This window comes from Danio rerio, chromosome 12 (assembly GCF_052040795.2).
Source record: "Danio rerio strain M-AB ecotype USA chromosome 12, GRCz13ab, whole genome shotgun sequence".
Taxonomy (NCBI): Eukaryota; Metazoa; Chordata; class Actinopteri; order Cypriniformes; family Danionidae; genus Danio; species Danio rerio.
In genome coordinates this window covers 2,947,501-2,965,507 of record NC_141032.1, presented here as the reverse complement: position 1 = coordinate 2,965,507, position 18,007 = coordinate 2,947,501, and the positions used below count along the sequence as shown (strand labels likewise).

General features: G+C 38.1%; 1 protein-coding gene and 1 long non-coding RNA gene across 13 annotated transcripts in view; one reads left to right on the top strand and one right to left on the bottom strand.

The window, feature by feature from the left end:
* The window catches only part of frmpd2 (FERM and PDZ domain containing 2), a 451,768-nt gene that overhangs the window by 387,764 nt on the left and 45,997 nt on the right, over positions 1–18,007 (bottom strand). For 3 of the 7 annotated variants that reach the window (XM_087275534.1, XM_087275535.1, XM_087275533.1), the window contains 5 exons: positions 14,904–15,106; positions 11,562–11,773; positions 8,509–8,575; positions 7,167–7,334; positions 1,723–4,321 (listed from right to left, as the gene is read on the bottom strand). In XM_087275534.1, the coding sequence (XP_087131660.1) occupies positions 11,749–11,773; positions 14,904–15,106 (228 nt within the window). In that variant the 3' untranslated portion in view covers positions 1,723–4,321; positions 7,167–7,334; positions 8,509–8,575; positions 11,562–11,748. Of the gene's footprint in view, positions 1–1,722; positions 4,322–7,166; positions 7,335–8,508; positions 8,576–11,561; positions 11,774–14,903; positions 15,107–17,516 lie in introns of those variants that run through there. The other 4 variants (XM_087275530.1, XM_087275532.1, XM_087275531.1 and 1 more) reach the window with 3 other exon arrangements.
* The window catches only part of LOC103911892 (uncharacterized), a 122,041-nt gene that overhangs the window by 67,487 nt on the left and 36,547 nt on the right, over positions 1–18,007 (top strand). For all 6 annotated transcript variants that reach the window (XR_015503739.1, XR_015503738.1, XR_015503740.1 and 3 more), the window contains one exon: positions 7,178–7,294. This is a non-coding gene — a long non-coding RNA (uncharacterized LOC103911892). The remainder of the gene's footprint in view (positions 1–7,177; positions 7,295–18,007) is intronic.

Genomic DNA, 18,007 nt, shown 5'->3' with positions numbered 1-18,007 from the left:
ATGACTGCATTTTTGTTCTTTTCAACTGGTTCGGACTAAAGCCAGCAGTGTGGTGTGAAAACGACCCAAAGACGGCAGATTATGCAACAATGCATCATTTATTGCGCTTGGTCCAGACCAAATGAAGCCAACTACAGATGTAAAAGGACACTTATTTTGTGTTGCAAAGCTCTCAGAGGGGTTGGAGTGACATGAATCATCCCTGCCACGTGTGAGACCATGCAAATATAACTACGCCTTGACAAAGAAAATTAACTGGAAATGTTTTGAATGCATATTTCAGATTCCATGGTGCGCAAAATCGTAAGTAAAAAAAGTGCACTTCCTCAACCTGGTGCCTATAAATAAAGAGCAACTCCTTGTAATCAAAAGAGAAAAGCAGCAGAAAACGATTGTCACATATCCGACTGTGTGCAACCTTCCGAAACCATGAGTAAAATCGACAGAGATATTCTCCTGGAGGCTCTCTCTGTTCTTACAGGTGCGACTCTGAAGCAATACTCCGGATCAAAGGGATCACTGAAGTCTGATCCTGAACTGGATGTGTACAATTTTATCAGTGCTGCCTTATTAGGGTATGGATATGGTGATCAAGTGACTTATACTTTCACTCTGAACTTTTAATATTTAGTGTGATTATGGGGATCAATTATTCTTTCTGTTGGTATCTTAAGTCTGTCATTAGCTCTTACTGCTGTTAATAAAGTGTGGAGTTTAATGCTAATCAGCAAAATTAGACAGCTTTTAAGAAGATGGTTATCAGCAATCAAACTGTGATTTAATATATGCCATTTCTATTTAGACACAAATATTGAGTACATGAGTTGTTTCTTCTGTTTACCAGTTGCCAATTTTGCCATTGTCTGCCTAAAATCTCAAATGTGTTCATGTGTTATCGGCATAATAAATATACAATGTCACTGAAGAAAACTTGTCTGTTTTTGTGACAATAAAAAGAAACACCTATGGTCATGAGATTTGGGTCATCACTATTTTATCTATCTATCTATCTATCTATCTATCTATCTATCTATCTATCTATCTATCTATCTATCTATCTATCTATCTATCTATCTATCTATCTATCTATCTATCTATCTATCTGTCTGTCTGTCTGTCTGTCTGTCTGTCTGTCTGTCTGTCTGTCTGTCTGTCTGTCTGTCTATCATCCATCCATCCATCCATCCATCTATCCATCCATCCATCCATCTAACTGTCTGTCTGTCTGTCCGTCCGTCCGTCTGTCCGTCCGTCCACTGTTGTATCAATATCTGTGTCTGTCCATCCGTCCGTCTGCCCGCCCGCCCGTCAACCGTCCATCCGTCTGTCCATCCATCCATTCATCCGTCCATCCATCATACATTCATACCTTTTCCTACCGTTTGTTTTCTATTGTTTTCCATTCTATCATTAATTCCTTGATTCTATTGTTATACTAAATCATCTATCGCTTATTCTATTATCATGTTTTTGTTCCTTTTGTCATTGAAACTTTTTTATTTTGGCTATTGTTTGTTTATTCTATCATTTGTTTGTTCTTTTAATCCATTTTTAAGTTATTTCTTCTTTCATTTCATTTTCATTTTATACTTGAATTTAATTGTTCAATCTGTTGTTTGTTATGATCAAGATCGGCTGATTAAGCTCAATCGTGCGACCTGTGTGGTTTGAGGACATATTTACTCCAATATGTAACATTTATCTGAATAAGCAAACCAAAAATTACTTGGAAACGTTCTTTATTGTGGGTTTGAGGAGGAGGTTGAAGCTGTAATACAGTACATCAGTAATTCAGAAATGATATTCTGAAATCTGCTGTAAAATCTTGTTAAATTCAAGGCACCATTCAAATAATCTTTTTTTATTATTGTAGTTAAGGTAAATGGGTAGATCTCAGTAGGCCATCAGTCAAAAGTACACCCTTTTCTGACAACACTGGGTCAGTGATGCACATTTCAGAGCATCTTCTATTGAAAGCTTAGATCAAGGTACTGTACACATGGCATGGATATGGCAAGTGTTTAGTCGAATAGTTTAACAGAAAACATTCAGTACACAGTACTACAATAGACAAACAATCAAACAACCTGTTACTTTATAGTTTGGGTCACAGGATATGTTTCTGTTGCTATAACACCACCTTGTGGAAATCTTAAGGAACTGCGGGCCCTGAGCTTCAGTGCGACAACTTATTCACCACAGGTTAATCTGCAGATGAACCTAAACACAGATTTATTATAAACTATATATACATAAACCATTCTAATTATTTAACATGGTAAATATATATTGAGGTGTATGCAGAATTGATATAGAAATGCCTGTTTTAATTACCTTTTAAGTCAACATTGTGTAATAAATGATTAATTATATACATGTTAAGTAATAGGTAGGCCCACACGGAATCTGTGCAAGCAGACTTGCGCATTATGGATTTTTAGCCCAACACTAAGTCTTTTTATTTACTTAATGTGTATCCATTGATATTTAATCAGTTTTTAAATTAATTTCAGTAATATTATTGACTAATCTAAAAATGTTTATATGATTTATTTACAATAGAGTTTGTAAGGTAGGTTGTAAAGTTCTCTTCTAGTAGATTTATCATATGGGAGACTTGCTTTGTTTACCAAATAAGTGGATCTAATTGTGTTTGCATTGTAAACATTAGATAACAATTAAAAAGTCATTGTTTTTTATTTCATATAGCAAGTTTTTAGTTATGATACTCCCAAATTTATTCTGCATGAAGTTTTTTTAAACAATTCTACGCAGAAATAGCTAAAAATGTCCGCAGATTCTGTCTGGCCTAAGCTGGTTGGCTGGTTTTAGCTGGTTGACCAGCCTGGTTTTTAGAGGGGTTTTGACCATTTCCAGCCTGGTCTTAGCTGGTCAGACTGGTGATGACCAGCTAAAATCAACTAAAACCAACCTGGTTTAAGCTGGACTTAGCTGGTTTTGGCAGGGCTCCCAGCTTGGTTAGGCTGGTCAAGCTGGTTTTAGCTGGTCATCTCCCAGCCTGACCAGCTAGGACCAGGCTGAAAATAGCTGGAAACCAGCCTGGAAAAGGCCAAAATCCCTCTAATACCAGGCTGGTCAACCAGCCTATGATGGTTCAAGCTGTTTTTTTCAGCAGGGTAATAGGTTATCAATTCATTTGTAATACAGGTGTCTGGATTTTACACTGGAGTTTACACTGACTCCATTAATCAATGACAAATCTTTTATAGGATTTGTATTATAGTGGATAAACCTGTTTAGACTTAAAGTGTTATTCATACCAAATCTGAAAGAAAAACTGGTTCATTTTGTCTCCAATCCCTGCTTTCGAAATCTTTATTTTTAAAGGGTTAACCTTAAAGTAGTGATCCACAAAAATGCTTTACTGTAACCAAACAAAGTTTAATATTGAATTATTAATATGATGATGATAAAAGCTGAAGCATGAATTACACAGAGCACTATATCTTCAGTTTTCGAGTAATACAACGTTTCTACAGCTTCAGCTTGTTTAAAGGCACAATGTGTACGTTTTTTAATTAAAATACAATAGAACAGCGTTATATATTTTGCTAACCGATGTACTTGGATTATTCTAAATGTTTGTAAGAATGTTCGTAGTCATAAATTTTAACTAGTGAGACAGGCTGTGTGTTGAGGTTAATGACGCTTTTCTAGAAAACAGGGAAACGGCAGCGAGGCTTTAATATGTTGTGTGTTTCATTAGCCTGCATAGGGCAGCATTATAACAGAAGACTATTGTATTTTATAATATTGTATTTAGTCTTCTCCATGTGATCTTGAGCAGAAGAACCAGAAGCGGTGGACTGTGGCATAACAAGAGCTCCGCTGCTTTCATCGCACTCGTCCCTTATCAGCAATTGATTGAGCGTTTCACTTGTTCACTTCATAGCTTTGTCTTCCTCTGCTTCATACTAGCATGATAATAACTGTTTAGCTGATAATAATGCTTTAGCTCATCCATCAACATGATTTCTGCAGGAGTCCGACAGGATGTAATGAAGACCACAACTCCCTTGATTCCAAACTTAGTCACGCCCTCATCAAACTATGCCTTTGTTTGTTGTGAATACACTCCCTCTAGTGGAGAAAATGACATACTGTGCCTTTCAAGCATGTCACGATTTCTATTTCTTGACTTTGTTTCAAACGTGCTTTAATCAGGATTAAAATTGTGGCGCATCACTAAAACAAGGACGTCATGCAGCTTGCCTGTTCATCCAGTCCTGTAAAAGTCGAGTAAAGCGCAGAAACCAGTTGCCATTAAGACTTCAGACTCTCCTTGTGTTCTTGAGAGGACCTGCAGACACAAACAGAACAGAAAGCTGATTTGTTAAAGCCCAGTGCCAGTTCTTATAGTAAAGCCTAAAATGTTGAGTCTCGGTGTGACTAGATTAAGAGCTGAGATCCTGCACTTCATGACCTTGCTTTTACAAGTTTAGGATTATCCCTAGAAAGCCTTTACAACCTGCTTTATACATTTTGTGAGTGTCCGTGTTGGATACTACTAGTATTTGATGTATCTGTACTTTATCTGAGTTTTTATTTTATTTAAAATCTCTACGTTTTCGAAATCAAATAAATTGTATCCCGCTCAGAGATGAACAAACAAGCTGAATTTGATCAGGTAACCAGTAAAGCCTGGTTTATACTTCTGCGTCAGGTGACCGGCGTAACCCACGGCGCAGGCAACGCCCGTAGCTGTGCATTTATACTTCTGCGCGCTGTCTCTGTTGGTCTGCATTAACTCTTCCGAAACGCTAGTGGGCAGTGAGGTGTAAATGTTCCTCTGTGTCGAGTTTCTTCGCTGCTGTTTTGCTTTTCCTGAACACTTCCGGGATGTACAAGTGGCTCAAACTCGCTCATTTTGAGGCAGGAACCGGCGGACGTGCAACAACTTTAACCATGAGGTAAACACAAAACAAAACTTTCCATCCGGAGCTCCTTCACGGGACTCCACACTTGTAAACAGTCGCTACATCAGGCTCGCACCATTCGCGTAGCTCTCAGTTCCGCCCAGACTCGTCAGTGCTACCAAGCCGACCAATCACAGAGCTTGCGCTGCGCGTCGTTGCGACATGTAGTTACATTTTTTTGAGAGGTACATGTCAGCGATGCTGACGGCCACGGCGAAGGGCTATGCGTCAGTGCCGTAGCATTCGCGTGCGTTTGACGCAGAAGTATAAATCAGCCTTTAAATCCTTTCACAAATTGCACTAAACAATTTATTTGTGAATTTGACTGAAATCTGTTGAGGGATCAGCAACTCACTGATTCAAATGATCCGCTCAGAGTGAGTCTCACATGTTTTCACTTGAATTATTATGAATTATACAGCCTGATCTCACGAGGAAACTTAAGTATTTTACGTTTTGCCAGTTTAGTGGCTAATTTGTACGAATTCGTACGATTTCAGTCGAACGAAAATGTACGATTTTAAAAAGGAGGCGTGGCACCCACCCCTAACCCCAACCAGCATTGGGTGATGGGCAAATCTTACTAAATTGTACGAATTAGATCGTACGAATTCATATGAATTAGCCACTAAATCAAAAAAGTTACGAATTGCCGTGAGATTGTGTTGGAATTATCAGTGTGGTTATTAGAGTATGACAAATTTTGTCAATTGCAAAATGAGCATTTAACAGTAAACTCCTTTTACTTTTATTAATAAAGTCAAAATGTAGTACTTTGACTCAAATAATATTGAAAAGGAGGATTTAATATTTCTACTGAAGTAATGTTTTATAAGGGTGTCTCTACTTTTACTTTAGGGCCTAATTTATGCACTGTGTAAATGTTTGGCAGCACGGTGGCTCAGTGGGTCGCCTTAAAGCAAGAAGGTCACTGGTTTGAGTCCCAGCTGGGCCAGTTGGCATTTCTGTGTGGAGTTTGCATGTTCTCCCCGTGTTTGTCGTGGGTTTCCTCCGGGTGCTCCGGTTTCCCCCACAGTCTAAACACACGCTAGGGGAATTGGATAAACCAAATTCGTTGAGTGTTTGTGTGTTTTCCAATACTGGGTTGTGGCTGGAAGGGCATCCACTATGTAAAACCTATATTAGATTAGTTGGCAGTTCATTCCACCGTGGCGACCCCTGATGAATAAAGTGACTAAGCTTAAGGAAAATGAATGAATGTGTAGATGTAGGCTTTGTGTGTATCTTGTATTCATTATGTCCCCACAAGTATAGCAACACCAGTAAATGTTGACCTTGTGATATTTTGTTGGTATGCATGAGAAGAACAGCTCATAAATCACACAGAATAAAGAATTTTGAAAATGTAAAAATGCAGATAGCGTCCTGTGAGTGTTGGGATTAGAATTAGGGTTGGGGGACGAGGTCAGAACACACAGTCCATACAGTATAAAAATCATTACGTCTGTTGGAAGTGCCTATATTAATAGCTTTACAAGTGTATGTGTGTGTGCATTGCAAATTTCTCATACTCTGCAACACAAATCTTAATATCTAAAAAGAATAACTAATTAAAACAAATTCATATACAGTAAGTATTGAACACTTCATGTTGTTTTATTTTTGGGAATAATATTTCTGAAGGAGCTGGGCTATTCTACAGCTTGATTTTTATTCTCTGAAAGCATCTAAGAGTCTCCTTGGCTGTGTTTGGGATCATTTTCTTGCTGAAATGTCCACCCTGGTTTCATCTTCATCCTCCTGCTAATGTAGATGTTGAACTGAAGCAGCTGATGTTCATTGAGGAAGGGCAGAGGCTTGCTGAAAAAGATTTCAGCTGCTGTCTGGGCTTTCACTGCCGAACTACACCTCCCTTTCTTCATGTGTTCAATACTTTTTCCTTGTGTGATTTCATTTTATTATGCACAACTTCATTTGTAAACTAATTAGATTCGTCTTCTTTGCATGTATGGATTTACTTGGTTGCTATCAACATCTGGTGAAAATTTCAAGACCTTTAGAAATATGTTTTCTGAGAAAAATGGTGGCATGTTCAATACTTCTTTCCCCCGCTGTATCTGTAACATTTAGGAAAACCCCATAATAACACACTTCAAATTATTTTAATCATTTCTCAAAAACAGCAATATAGAAACACTGATGTTTTATTTTAAAGAGCTCATTTGCATCATTCTTTTGATTAGTGAAAACTGATTTGAGTTTTCTAACCCTTTCTGAAGGATCCGTCCTGCTCTGGGATGATGCACTGATGCACTTCTCTGAGATGTTCGGTCCCCCCAGGAGAAGACCTTCATTGAAATGCTCCTTTGACTTGATCAGTCATGCTTCAGCTGCAGGTCAGTTGGCCTATTTTCTCTGATACTGCTGGAAGTGTTCCTGAACAACATTAAACATGGTTCCACATTACTGTAAACACAGATTTTTGTCTTTTAAAACATTAATAAGTGATATATCTGCATCATGGGAACTATTTGGATAAACTTTGTAAGTCTACAAAGCAGTGGTTCTGCAATGACATTTTTCCATTTATGAATATGTTTTATAATATTATTTCTGTAATTCATTACTCCATATAATGCTTCAGAAGTCATTCTAATATGAGGATTTGCTGCTCATTAGTAATCTTCATCAAAATTTAAACTCCAGTAATGATCAATAAATGCTGAAATTGGTTGTGCTATTTTAAATTTTTGTGGAAATCTTTTGGAGATTCTTTGATGAACAAAACAAAAAGGCAGTGAAACCTGGTATAACATTTTAAGCATTTCTGTCGTATTTAATACATGATCATATCTTTGCTGAATAAAAGCCTTGATTTCTTTAGTCTAGTTTCTTTATGAAAACATGTTTTTAACACGGCGACGCAATGGGTAGCACGTTCGCCTCAAGGCAAGAAAGTCGCTGGGTGGCCTGTTCGATCATCGGCTCAGTTGGCGTTTCTGTGTGGAGTTTGCATGTTCTCCCTGCGTTCGCGTGGGTTTCCTCCGAGTGCTCCGGTTTCCCCCCACAGTCCAAAGACATGCGGCGCAGGTGAATTGGGTAGGCTAAATTGTCCGTAGTGTATGAGTGTGTGTGTATATGTTTCCCAGAGATGGGTTGCGGCTGTAAAAACTTGCTGGATAAGTTGGCGGTTCATTCCGCTGTGGCAACCCCGGATTAATAAAGGGACTAAGACGACAAGAAAATGAATGAATGAATGAATGTTTTCAACACTGGAAATCAGAAGTGATTCTTGAGCCCAAATCATCATATTTTCAACATTTCTGAAAGATCATGTGACCCGAAAGACTGAAGTGATGATGCTGAAAATTCTGCTTTGCATCTCATGAATAAATTACACTAATAATTTAAAACAATTTAAAAAATATTACAGTTTTAACAACATAATAACATGGTCAGCTTTTTATGAATATATAAATGAAATGAAACCTTAGTGAACATGAGACTTTTTCAAAAACATTTTCACACATCCTAAACTCCCCATACTTTTATATGAATATTCAGTGAATAACATGAAGTCTCTGGAGGTTTTGGGTTATGTTTAGAGTACCTTGAGCGGGACGGCAGAGAAGCATCCGCACTTCTGAAGGAGAATTCCTCAGTAACTGCAGGACGTGCTGCGGGGTCAGAGTTTAACAGTAAAGAAACATGTAAAGGCTGTAGTGCACAGTTAAAGCCAAAATTGTGAGACATCCTGTGAAATTTCACTTTCTTTTTTAAATATTTCCCAACAAGTGATGTATAACCGAGCCAAGAAAAGTCACCATATATCCAATCATATTTTTTCTTCAAGAGAAAGTCCTATTTCTTTTAGTTAAGCTGTAGGGATGTAACAATATTGTAAACACCGTCATACCGCAATAGTAATTTTTTTCAGTATTACCGTAGGCGCATGACTCAATGAAACTATATTTCTGAGAAAAGTTTGCTCAGGCGAATGAAGCGAACGGGAGGTAGCGGGAACTACAATTCCCATCAGCCCAGGCGTGGCCATCATCCTTTGCGGTCTGTTGGCGCTACAGATCCAGTAATGCAGAAATGGAGTGTGCTGCTAGTAGCGGGGAAGAAAAAGAGCTGGAAATGATCGAACCTAAAGCGGGTTTTAAATCGGATGTGTGGAAGCATTTCGGTTTCTTTCTAAAGAGATACGAAAAAGGAGAAAAGGTGACAGACAAAGAAAAAAACAATATGCAGGCACTGCCAGACTGTGGTGAAATATAAGTCGGGGAATACGACTAAAAACAGTCATGGGGACTGCAGAACACAGCACACTTGTTAGATTGATGCAGACATTGACTTGTACCGCAAAGAGACCTCTATCTCACTCATGGCTTGTCCTCTCAAGTGGTGGAAAGACGATGCACAGCGTTACCCACTGCTGTCAACCTTGGCTAAATCATATCTCTCTGTCCCAGAAACCTCAGTCCCAAATGAGAGGGGTTTTTTCTGTTGCAGAGGACATGCCCAGAGATCCCAGCTTTCACCAGATTATAGTTATATGATAATATTCCTTAAAAAAACCCATCTCTATCTAAGTGAGTGCGTGATTAAATGTTGAATGTGATGAGTTTTCAACAATACTAAATTGAAACTTTATTTTTTTTATATGGTTTAATAGTTTTTTGTTATTAAAATTGAAAAATTAAAGTTCCTGTTTGGAAACTTACAGGTAGATGGCTAATTTGTATGTCATTGATATGTTCAGTGCTAAGGTAAATCAACACTTTTGGCACTTTTTTTCGAGTCTTCTCATTAGTTTTGTTTTTCCTGTAAATTATTCAATAAGTACTGTACCGTGCCATTCATACTGAGGTATTATTGTACCGTGAAATTCTGATACCGTTACATCTCTATTAAGCTGGAATTAAAGCAGTTAAAATTTAAACAATTTTTAAGGTCAATACTATTAGACCTGGCTACAGAGCAAAGCCCTGTTGACCAATGATTTGCCTAATTAACATACAGTTGAAGTCAGAATTAGCCCTCCTGAATTATTCGCCCCCTGTGTATTTTTCCCCAATTTCTGTTTAACAGAGAGAAGATTTTTTCAACACATTTCTAAACATAATAGTTTTAATTACTCATTTCTATTAACCGATTTCTTTTATCTTTGCCATGATGACAGCACATAATATTCGACTAGATATTTTTAAGATGCTAGTATTCAGCTTAAACTGACATTTAAAGGCTTAACTAGGTTAATTAGGCAAGTCATTGTATAACAGTGGTTTGTTCTGGAGACAATTGAAAAACAATATTGCTTAAGAGGTCTAATAATATTGACCTTACATTTTTTTTTAATTAAAGCCAAACAACAAAAAAAAAAAAAAAGACTTTATTTGACTGAGAAAAAATATTGTCGGGAATACTGTGAAAATGTCTTTGCTCTATCAAAAATCACTTGAAAATTATTTTATTAAGAATAAATATTTCACAAGAGGGCACATACATTTGACTTCAACTTTAGTTAAGCTTTTAAATGTCACTTTAGGTTGAATACTAGCCAGGCTTGACATTAACTCTTTTGATCACCAGCCAGTGTGGCTAGTATTTTTCCAACATTACTAGCCACAAGCCATTTTCACTAGCCACAATTTTGTTGTTGGGAAAATGAATTTTATATGCATAAATATGACTTTGGCATGCTGAAATTACTTGATTTAGATGTTATGTCCACATGCCTCATTCATTTAACTTTTGTTAACATGCAAACTCCACACAGAAACGCCAACTGAGCCGAGGTTCGAACCAGCGACCCACCGACCTTCTTGCTGTGAGGCGACAGCACTACCTACTGCGCCACTGCCTCGCCCTTACTATACTGTTTATTTAACAAAAAAAATCTTAAAAAAAAAAAAAAAAAAGTTGACAGCAGTTACCTACACATAAAAGGAAAAGTCACTATCCTATATCCTGTTTAAATAATGATTAAAGCCAAAGCAACTGGTGCTGCTTACAAAAAGACCAATCTGGAGCTCTTGAAAGCAGCAGGACTGGGGATGCATGAACATCACTTTTTGTCTGGTCTATTTGAAAGAGAACCGATCACACCAGTTGCGTTTCCAGGCACGGTTGTTTTAAGCAAGGAAATGGGAGCGCGCATGTGTTTTAAACAGTTGCACGCATCACATCAGCTTTTGGCGCGACTCGTTATCCTCTGATTCGGTATTCAACTGGCTTCATTTTTGCCCGTACTAACAAAATTTGTCAGTCATGCTGCTTCTTGATTCTAAGATCCCATTTGCACAAATATTGGGTCATCCTTAATGTCGAACCCTGCTTTTAGGAAAACTACAATTTAATAATAATTTTCAACCAGCCAAAGTGGCTAGTGGAGGTGGCTGTCTAACCTGCATTTGGCGGGTCGGCAGTTGTTAATGTAAAGCCCTGAATACTAGTATCTTGAAAAGCATTTAGTCAAATATTAAGTGCTGTAATTATGGCAAAGAAATCAGTTATTAGAAATGAGTTATTAAAACTATTATGATTAGAACTGTGTTAAATAGAAATCTCTGTTAAGTAGCAAACATTTTAAAAAGAATAATTTAAGAGGAGGGCTGATCATTTTGATTGAGCTGTATGTAGAGCGGCTGTAGTGTTTACCTGATAGGATAGGCCTTTAAGCGGCTCTCCGTTGATAGACAGAATGACGTCTCCCTCCTGGATCCTGCCGCTCTCCTCTGCCGGCTGACCTGGGAACAGTGTTTTTATCCTCACGATGGAGCCGCGGTCTCGAGACGTGTTCAGCTCTGAGATGAAGAAGCTGAAGCCCAGGCCGTTCAGCCTCTTCTTAAGCGTCACCTCCTGAATGTTGTCTGCGCACAGAATTAGAGCACTTTAAAGCAGCTTCGGGGGGTTTTCTCACATTACCTGTGTGCGTAATCCTGAAGCACAGCAGCAAATATTGTGAAAAAACTGTGTTTCTGTGGTTTAATCAGCTGCGTTTAGTAGCCCAGAACATGAGAAGAAACAATCCAGTAGGTTAGTTTTGGTACACAGATTTCCAGCAAGCATGAGGGGAAAAAAGGTGCTGTTTAGATTTCAAGTCCCTAGTGACGCAGGAAGGGGATCTTATCTTATTATATTTTAGCACCAGTTAATCTGCACATTGGCACTGCTTCAGGTCGTTTTTTGAAGGTCGGGTCAATATCACCACTAAAAAGAAATAGTTACCCAAACAATTTACATTTACAGTTAATAGGGTATATGTCGAGCTAGTGCTTTTCCCGTACTGATAAACTTCCGGTGACCTGTTATTGTGAACTTTTTTCCATTTTATACGAATCCTTTTATAGCATCGATATTGTAAAGTTTAATTAATTATTATTCATTAATTATAAAAGTCATGTTTTATTTTACTGCAAAAAGCGATTAGTTGACTCTATTAATATACATATAAAAGTCCAGTCTTTAAAATGCTATTAGTTGACTTTATTTCACAATTATATAGATATAAAAATAAAAGTCCTTACTTTATTTCACAATTATATAGATATAAAAATAGAAGTCCTGCCTGTAAAATGCGATTATTTTACTTTATTTCACAATTATATACATATGAAAATATTTCACAATTATATCTATTTAGAAGTAAAAGTCCTGCCTGTAAAAAGTGATTAGTTGACTTTATTTCACAATTATATAGATATAAAAATAAAAGTCCTGCTTGTATAAAGCGATTAGTCGGCTCTATTTCACAATTATATACAATTAAAAGTAAAAGTCCTGCCTGTAAAATGCCATTAATAGGGTATATGCCAGCTAGTGCTGTTCCCATGCTGATACACTTCCGGTGAGCTGTTATTGTGAACTTTTTACCATTTTATACGGTTCCTTATACAGCATCGATGTTGTAATGTCATTAAAATACATTCAGTTAAATAAACATTAGCATTTATTTAGTTGCTCAAGCGTAAAACGAGACAAAAAGCTGTTTACTCTCATACGCCCGTCAAAATCGGCAGTCTAGCGCAGAAGCTCCATATACTGGGGTAAAATAAATGCTCATATTATAAATACATGGCAGGGGAAATGTAATGTAATGCAGTGTTTCTTGTACAATCTGAGACCCACTTTAAATCGGATATCACTCAGCTAGTGAAGATCGCTGATTTTTAAAGAAAACAGACCTTAAACGTGCTGGTTTTTGCATTGGCATTCAATTCGCCGGAAGCGCTTAACCCAGGTTACTGGCAATCTTAAAAGTCCTATTAGCATGCTTCGGCATATACCCTATTTACTCATACTCAGGCCATTCAAGATCTAAGGGTGCTTTCACATCTGCAGTTCGCTTCATTTGGTCCAGACCAAGAGCAATAAATGATACATTGTTGCATTTTCTGCCGTCTTTGGGTCGTCTTCACACCACACTGCTGGCTTTGGTCCGAACCAGTTGAAAAGAACCAAAATGCAGTCATCTGACAAAACCATCTCTTATTGGCCAGATGTTGTTGAACATAGTTCCTAAACTGCTTATCGATTGGTCAGAATTCACGTGCGGGAAAATGCCAATGAACTCCCGCAAGTAAACAAAACTGGCAGACACAAAATTAAGTTTTTGACTATGGAGAGACGACTGCACTTACTGATTGTATCCCTGCTTTACACAAACTCTACATATCAAGAATGAAGCGCGGCCGCGGCTAGAAACCAATGTTTTAATGCATCGCAACGTCACTTCAGGAGGAGGCGTGAATTAATTTAGCTAAACTGCGACATGGTCATCTTGCGGAAATATTACCAATGATCCATCAGGTAATGTTTACCCCTCTCTCTCTCTCTCTCAGTTGGTAAAGCGCTGTCAGGAAATATTTTTCCTCCATATCCCATAATGCACAGCGCATCGGCCTACGACAGCTGGATTAGTGCAAAAGGTGCAGTACTTTTTGCGGTTGGGTCTGTTTTAGTTCGGATCACATTTTCACCACAAACCAACTGCTCCAGGGTTCATTTAAAACTGTATCGAGACCACATTTTCAAGCATGTCTCATTGCACTTTTTTGTTTTGCTTTTGGTGCGCACTCGAGTACGATTGCTGCATTCTCACCTGCCCAAACGAACCGCACCAAGAGGGAAAACAAACTCTAGTGTGACTCAACCAAACTAAATAAGGCAGGTGTGAAAGCACCCCAAGTGACCAAATCAATCCCATTTTGTTTGACCAGGCAGTTGATAGTTTTAAGTCAGAGACAGCCCTGGCGGGGCAAAAAAAAAAAAAAAAAGGGCCGTAATGGCAGCTACATTGAGAAATGCAGCACAATCCAGTAAATTTATCAATTGTTTCAAGCTACGAATATTTGGATCACAAATCAACAGAAAAAAAAAAACTGGGATACTGGGAAAAAACTTGGACATTTCAAGAGTTCACACTTGGGTATTGCTTAAGACTGGTTGCAGGTTTGCCACTCTGTCCTGGGAGAGAACCCTGAACTCGGGGATAGTCGAGCCCAGAGCTCCCGCCTGGTTGTGTAGCGTAGAAGGGGGACTAAGATCAGGTAGATCTCGAGAGCTGGTAAAGAGGAATGGTGGAGATGTGAGGTGGGGGGGATTTTTCAAAAATGAAGACAATGGAAGTAAAACAAACCGGGCTATTTATTGAAAGCTTAGATTCACCTGATTGGTGTATAGATGATTGTGATGCAGGACCAGTCATGATCAATCAAAGCACGTGATCAAAATTAGTTTATAAAACTTCACTTGAAACCATCGTGTTCCTTTCAGAGCTCCAATTCGGCGACATTTACATTTATCTTGTGGATATTCCTCAGCGATTTAGTCACCAATGTTATAGCTTGTGTCTGCCTTTTTTAACTTTAATATTTGCTGGTAGGGAAAATCTATTTCCACTAATGGTGTGACGTCACATGAAAACTACCAATTGCGGCAAAACATTGAATTCAATAAAATATACAACATTGCCCAGCCCAACCCAACCCAGTGCTTTACTTTTTATTACCGTCCGACACAAAGCTGTAGTCTCTGGGCTTGATGTTGAAGGGTCTGGTCATGGTGATGGCAGGACAGCTCTTTCTGGCCTGTGTTCCAGCAGGACCGGGTGTGCAGATGGAGAGAGTGTTCCGTAGTTGAGGGCTTCCAGGCCCTTGCTGAAGCATAGAGCCGCCATCTCGCTCCAGAACCAGACCCACAACCTGCAAACACACACATACTATCACTAATATCAAACCAGCTGAAGCACACTTGCCATTTCTCTAAAACTCTATATGATTATTGAACAGTTGCACAAATTTTCAGAAGCCATGGCATTGTCTAAATATTCAGCTTTAAGGCCCATTCACACCGGGACACGTCTTACTTCTGCTTTTTGTTGACGTTTAACGCCTCGGGACTAAACAAAGGGTGCATCAGGCATCAGTCATTTTCAAGAATTGTCTCATGCTTTGTTTTGATGCTTCAAAAACTTCTCCACTAATCAGATCGGCACTTTTGTTCACATGCCCGGAGATGCTGAAGTTACAGTAAACACCACTTGGAGGCGCTCAAGCGCAAAACAGTCAATGTGATCCCAGTTTCACTTTCACTCAATAAAGAAGATGCTGCATCGAGGCAAGATGAATGTAGAGCTGCTTTTTTCATTGGTGTCTGAGCTCTATCATAAACACAACAGCAACTACAATCATTTCTGTAGGAGTGGAGAGTAGCAAATTTCCTTACAAGTTCATTAACCGTCAACTATAGTCAGGGGCTAATTTTGCACAATGTTCAATGAAAATCGACTGTTTGATTGGATACAGAAACACGTTTTAAGATAAACCAGAGTGAAAAGCATTGCAGTGTGTTTGAGTCTTTAGTGTTGTTTTTTCTCCCCCAACATATTCACTGTAGACTGTTGTGGAAAAGAGCTGCATCAATATTATTTAAAAAGTCTTGTTTTGTATTTTACACAAGAAATAACACAAACAATATTTTAAAAAATGGCATTAATCATTATAAATGCATGAAGCATTAATGGCTTGATTAGTATAATATAGTGAGAATATGGAGCCCTTATTTTATTCAAAGGTCCTATAGAGTGGAGGAACTATGACGTCACTTTGTAGGCTAATCGGCTGCTAGCATAAAACTGGTTCCCTCGTAAAAATCCCTATAGGATTTTCCCATAGGGTTTTCGAAGGTTGCGAATAATAAGCTCTTTGTTCAAACACGGTTCATTACACTTACACGTTTTGTTCAGCCGGATAATTGTCACACGAAAATACAACTTTGAGCACTTTTTGATCTTAAATGCAAACGCAAGACTTGAAAAGCTAACATTAGGCTATAAACGGACTACAGAGCCCTCGGGGCGCTCGTCAGTGACGTCAGCCCCACCCTGCTACAGACGACTTATCAAGCTTATTTTTTAGAAATATTGTCCATGACAAAGAGTTAATCTCTCTGTTTATTATATTATAATCCACGCTATATATTATAAACTAATAAATACGCAAACACACATAGACCTTTGTGCCTTTTGGATCGTTTTTACGTGGGAAATCTGTTATGCTTTGCGGTTGTTCTAAAAGTTTTAAAAATGTGTATAAATGTGCCTATATAGTATTATTATGAGACATATTTAAATAAGTGTATCGCTCGCGCACACAGCCCGCTTACCTTAAACAGACGACAGAAATGAGGTGTGAGGAGGAACATGTCAATCAAATGCCTGCAAGTTCCATCATCATGGACACAGAGCAACATTCAATATTCCTTTTTTGTCACGAAGTACAGCGAAAAGCAGCTCATACAGTCACATCTGCTGAATGTTTTTTGAAGGAGTGTAAATACTGCAGTTAAATGTGTTCAGATGAAGAAAAAAAGACGAGAAATCACTTGAGTACGTTAAAATGACAGTTAATATGTCTGTATTTTTACACATTTATTCACACGTTTGCATTACTGAGAGCAGGAAAGAAACAGGCTGCACTGGTGAGCAGTATCTTCATAATATCGTTTAATTAAAATAAATGATCAACAAATGAATCTGTCCTGACAGTCTTTACAAGTGAAGGAATTATCTACACACAATCTGAATTCTTAATTAGAATAATACAACAAACTATAAAATACTATTCATGAAAATACCTAAATCACAGACAAATCCAAACGCCCAACACAAGCGAGCTGCGCTCCAGACCAGATCAGTTCGATGACGTATAATGTCCCCGACGCCGCCTGTAGTCTCATTTAGCAACTTGATAGCAACCGTCTTTTTAAAGAAGCATAATCGATTTAAAAGTTGAAGAGTGTGGTGTAACTGATGTGTTTTATGTCGTAGAACAAAACGTGAAAGTATCTTAAGTTGGTGTTAGCCACAAACCTTATTTAAGCGATTTTACTGAAACCCCATTCAAAAAACCCATTGACTTTGGGACGAGGGAACCGGAAGTGCTAAAATGCTAACTCGCTTCCGGGTTTTTGCATACAAATTGACGTCATAGTTCCTCCACTCTATTTGATTAAAAGCGTGTTAAGGTTATTGCACACTGATATCCATCATTTTTTCACATAAAAAAAAACTTCGATCTCATGTCAATCGTATGAACACACTGCCTCCGAAACTTTCATCTGTCATAAAAAATTCGAACCAGGTTTGATTTGTTTTTGTTTTTTTCCTCGCTTTTCTCATCTAAAAAAGCGATTTCAGACGTGTTTTGGCAGTTCAGAGCCACCTTACATGTGAAAAACTTAATGGAGAATACTGTCACTTGAGCTAAAGGGAACTTTATAGCAAACACAGAGCATAATATAAAGTTAGAATGTGGCGGACAGTTGAAAACCTATGAATACAAAAAAACGTAAAATTTCGGACTTCAGTGTGCAAAGACCTCAACACAAACTTTAGAACTGTGAATCTGTGCAAACAAACAGTATCAGTCACTAAGCGTGTACATTTGATAACGTTAATGAGGTTTAATGTATATTCATTCAATTTTAAACCGTCCGTTTCATTGGGAGTGCAGTGGACTACTCCAATTGCTTGAATTATTTAAACGTTTTTGTGGCATAGAATCAGGTGTGGATGTACAGTTTGCTGGTTGCTGGAATCTTGT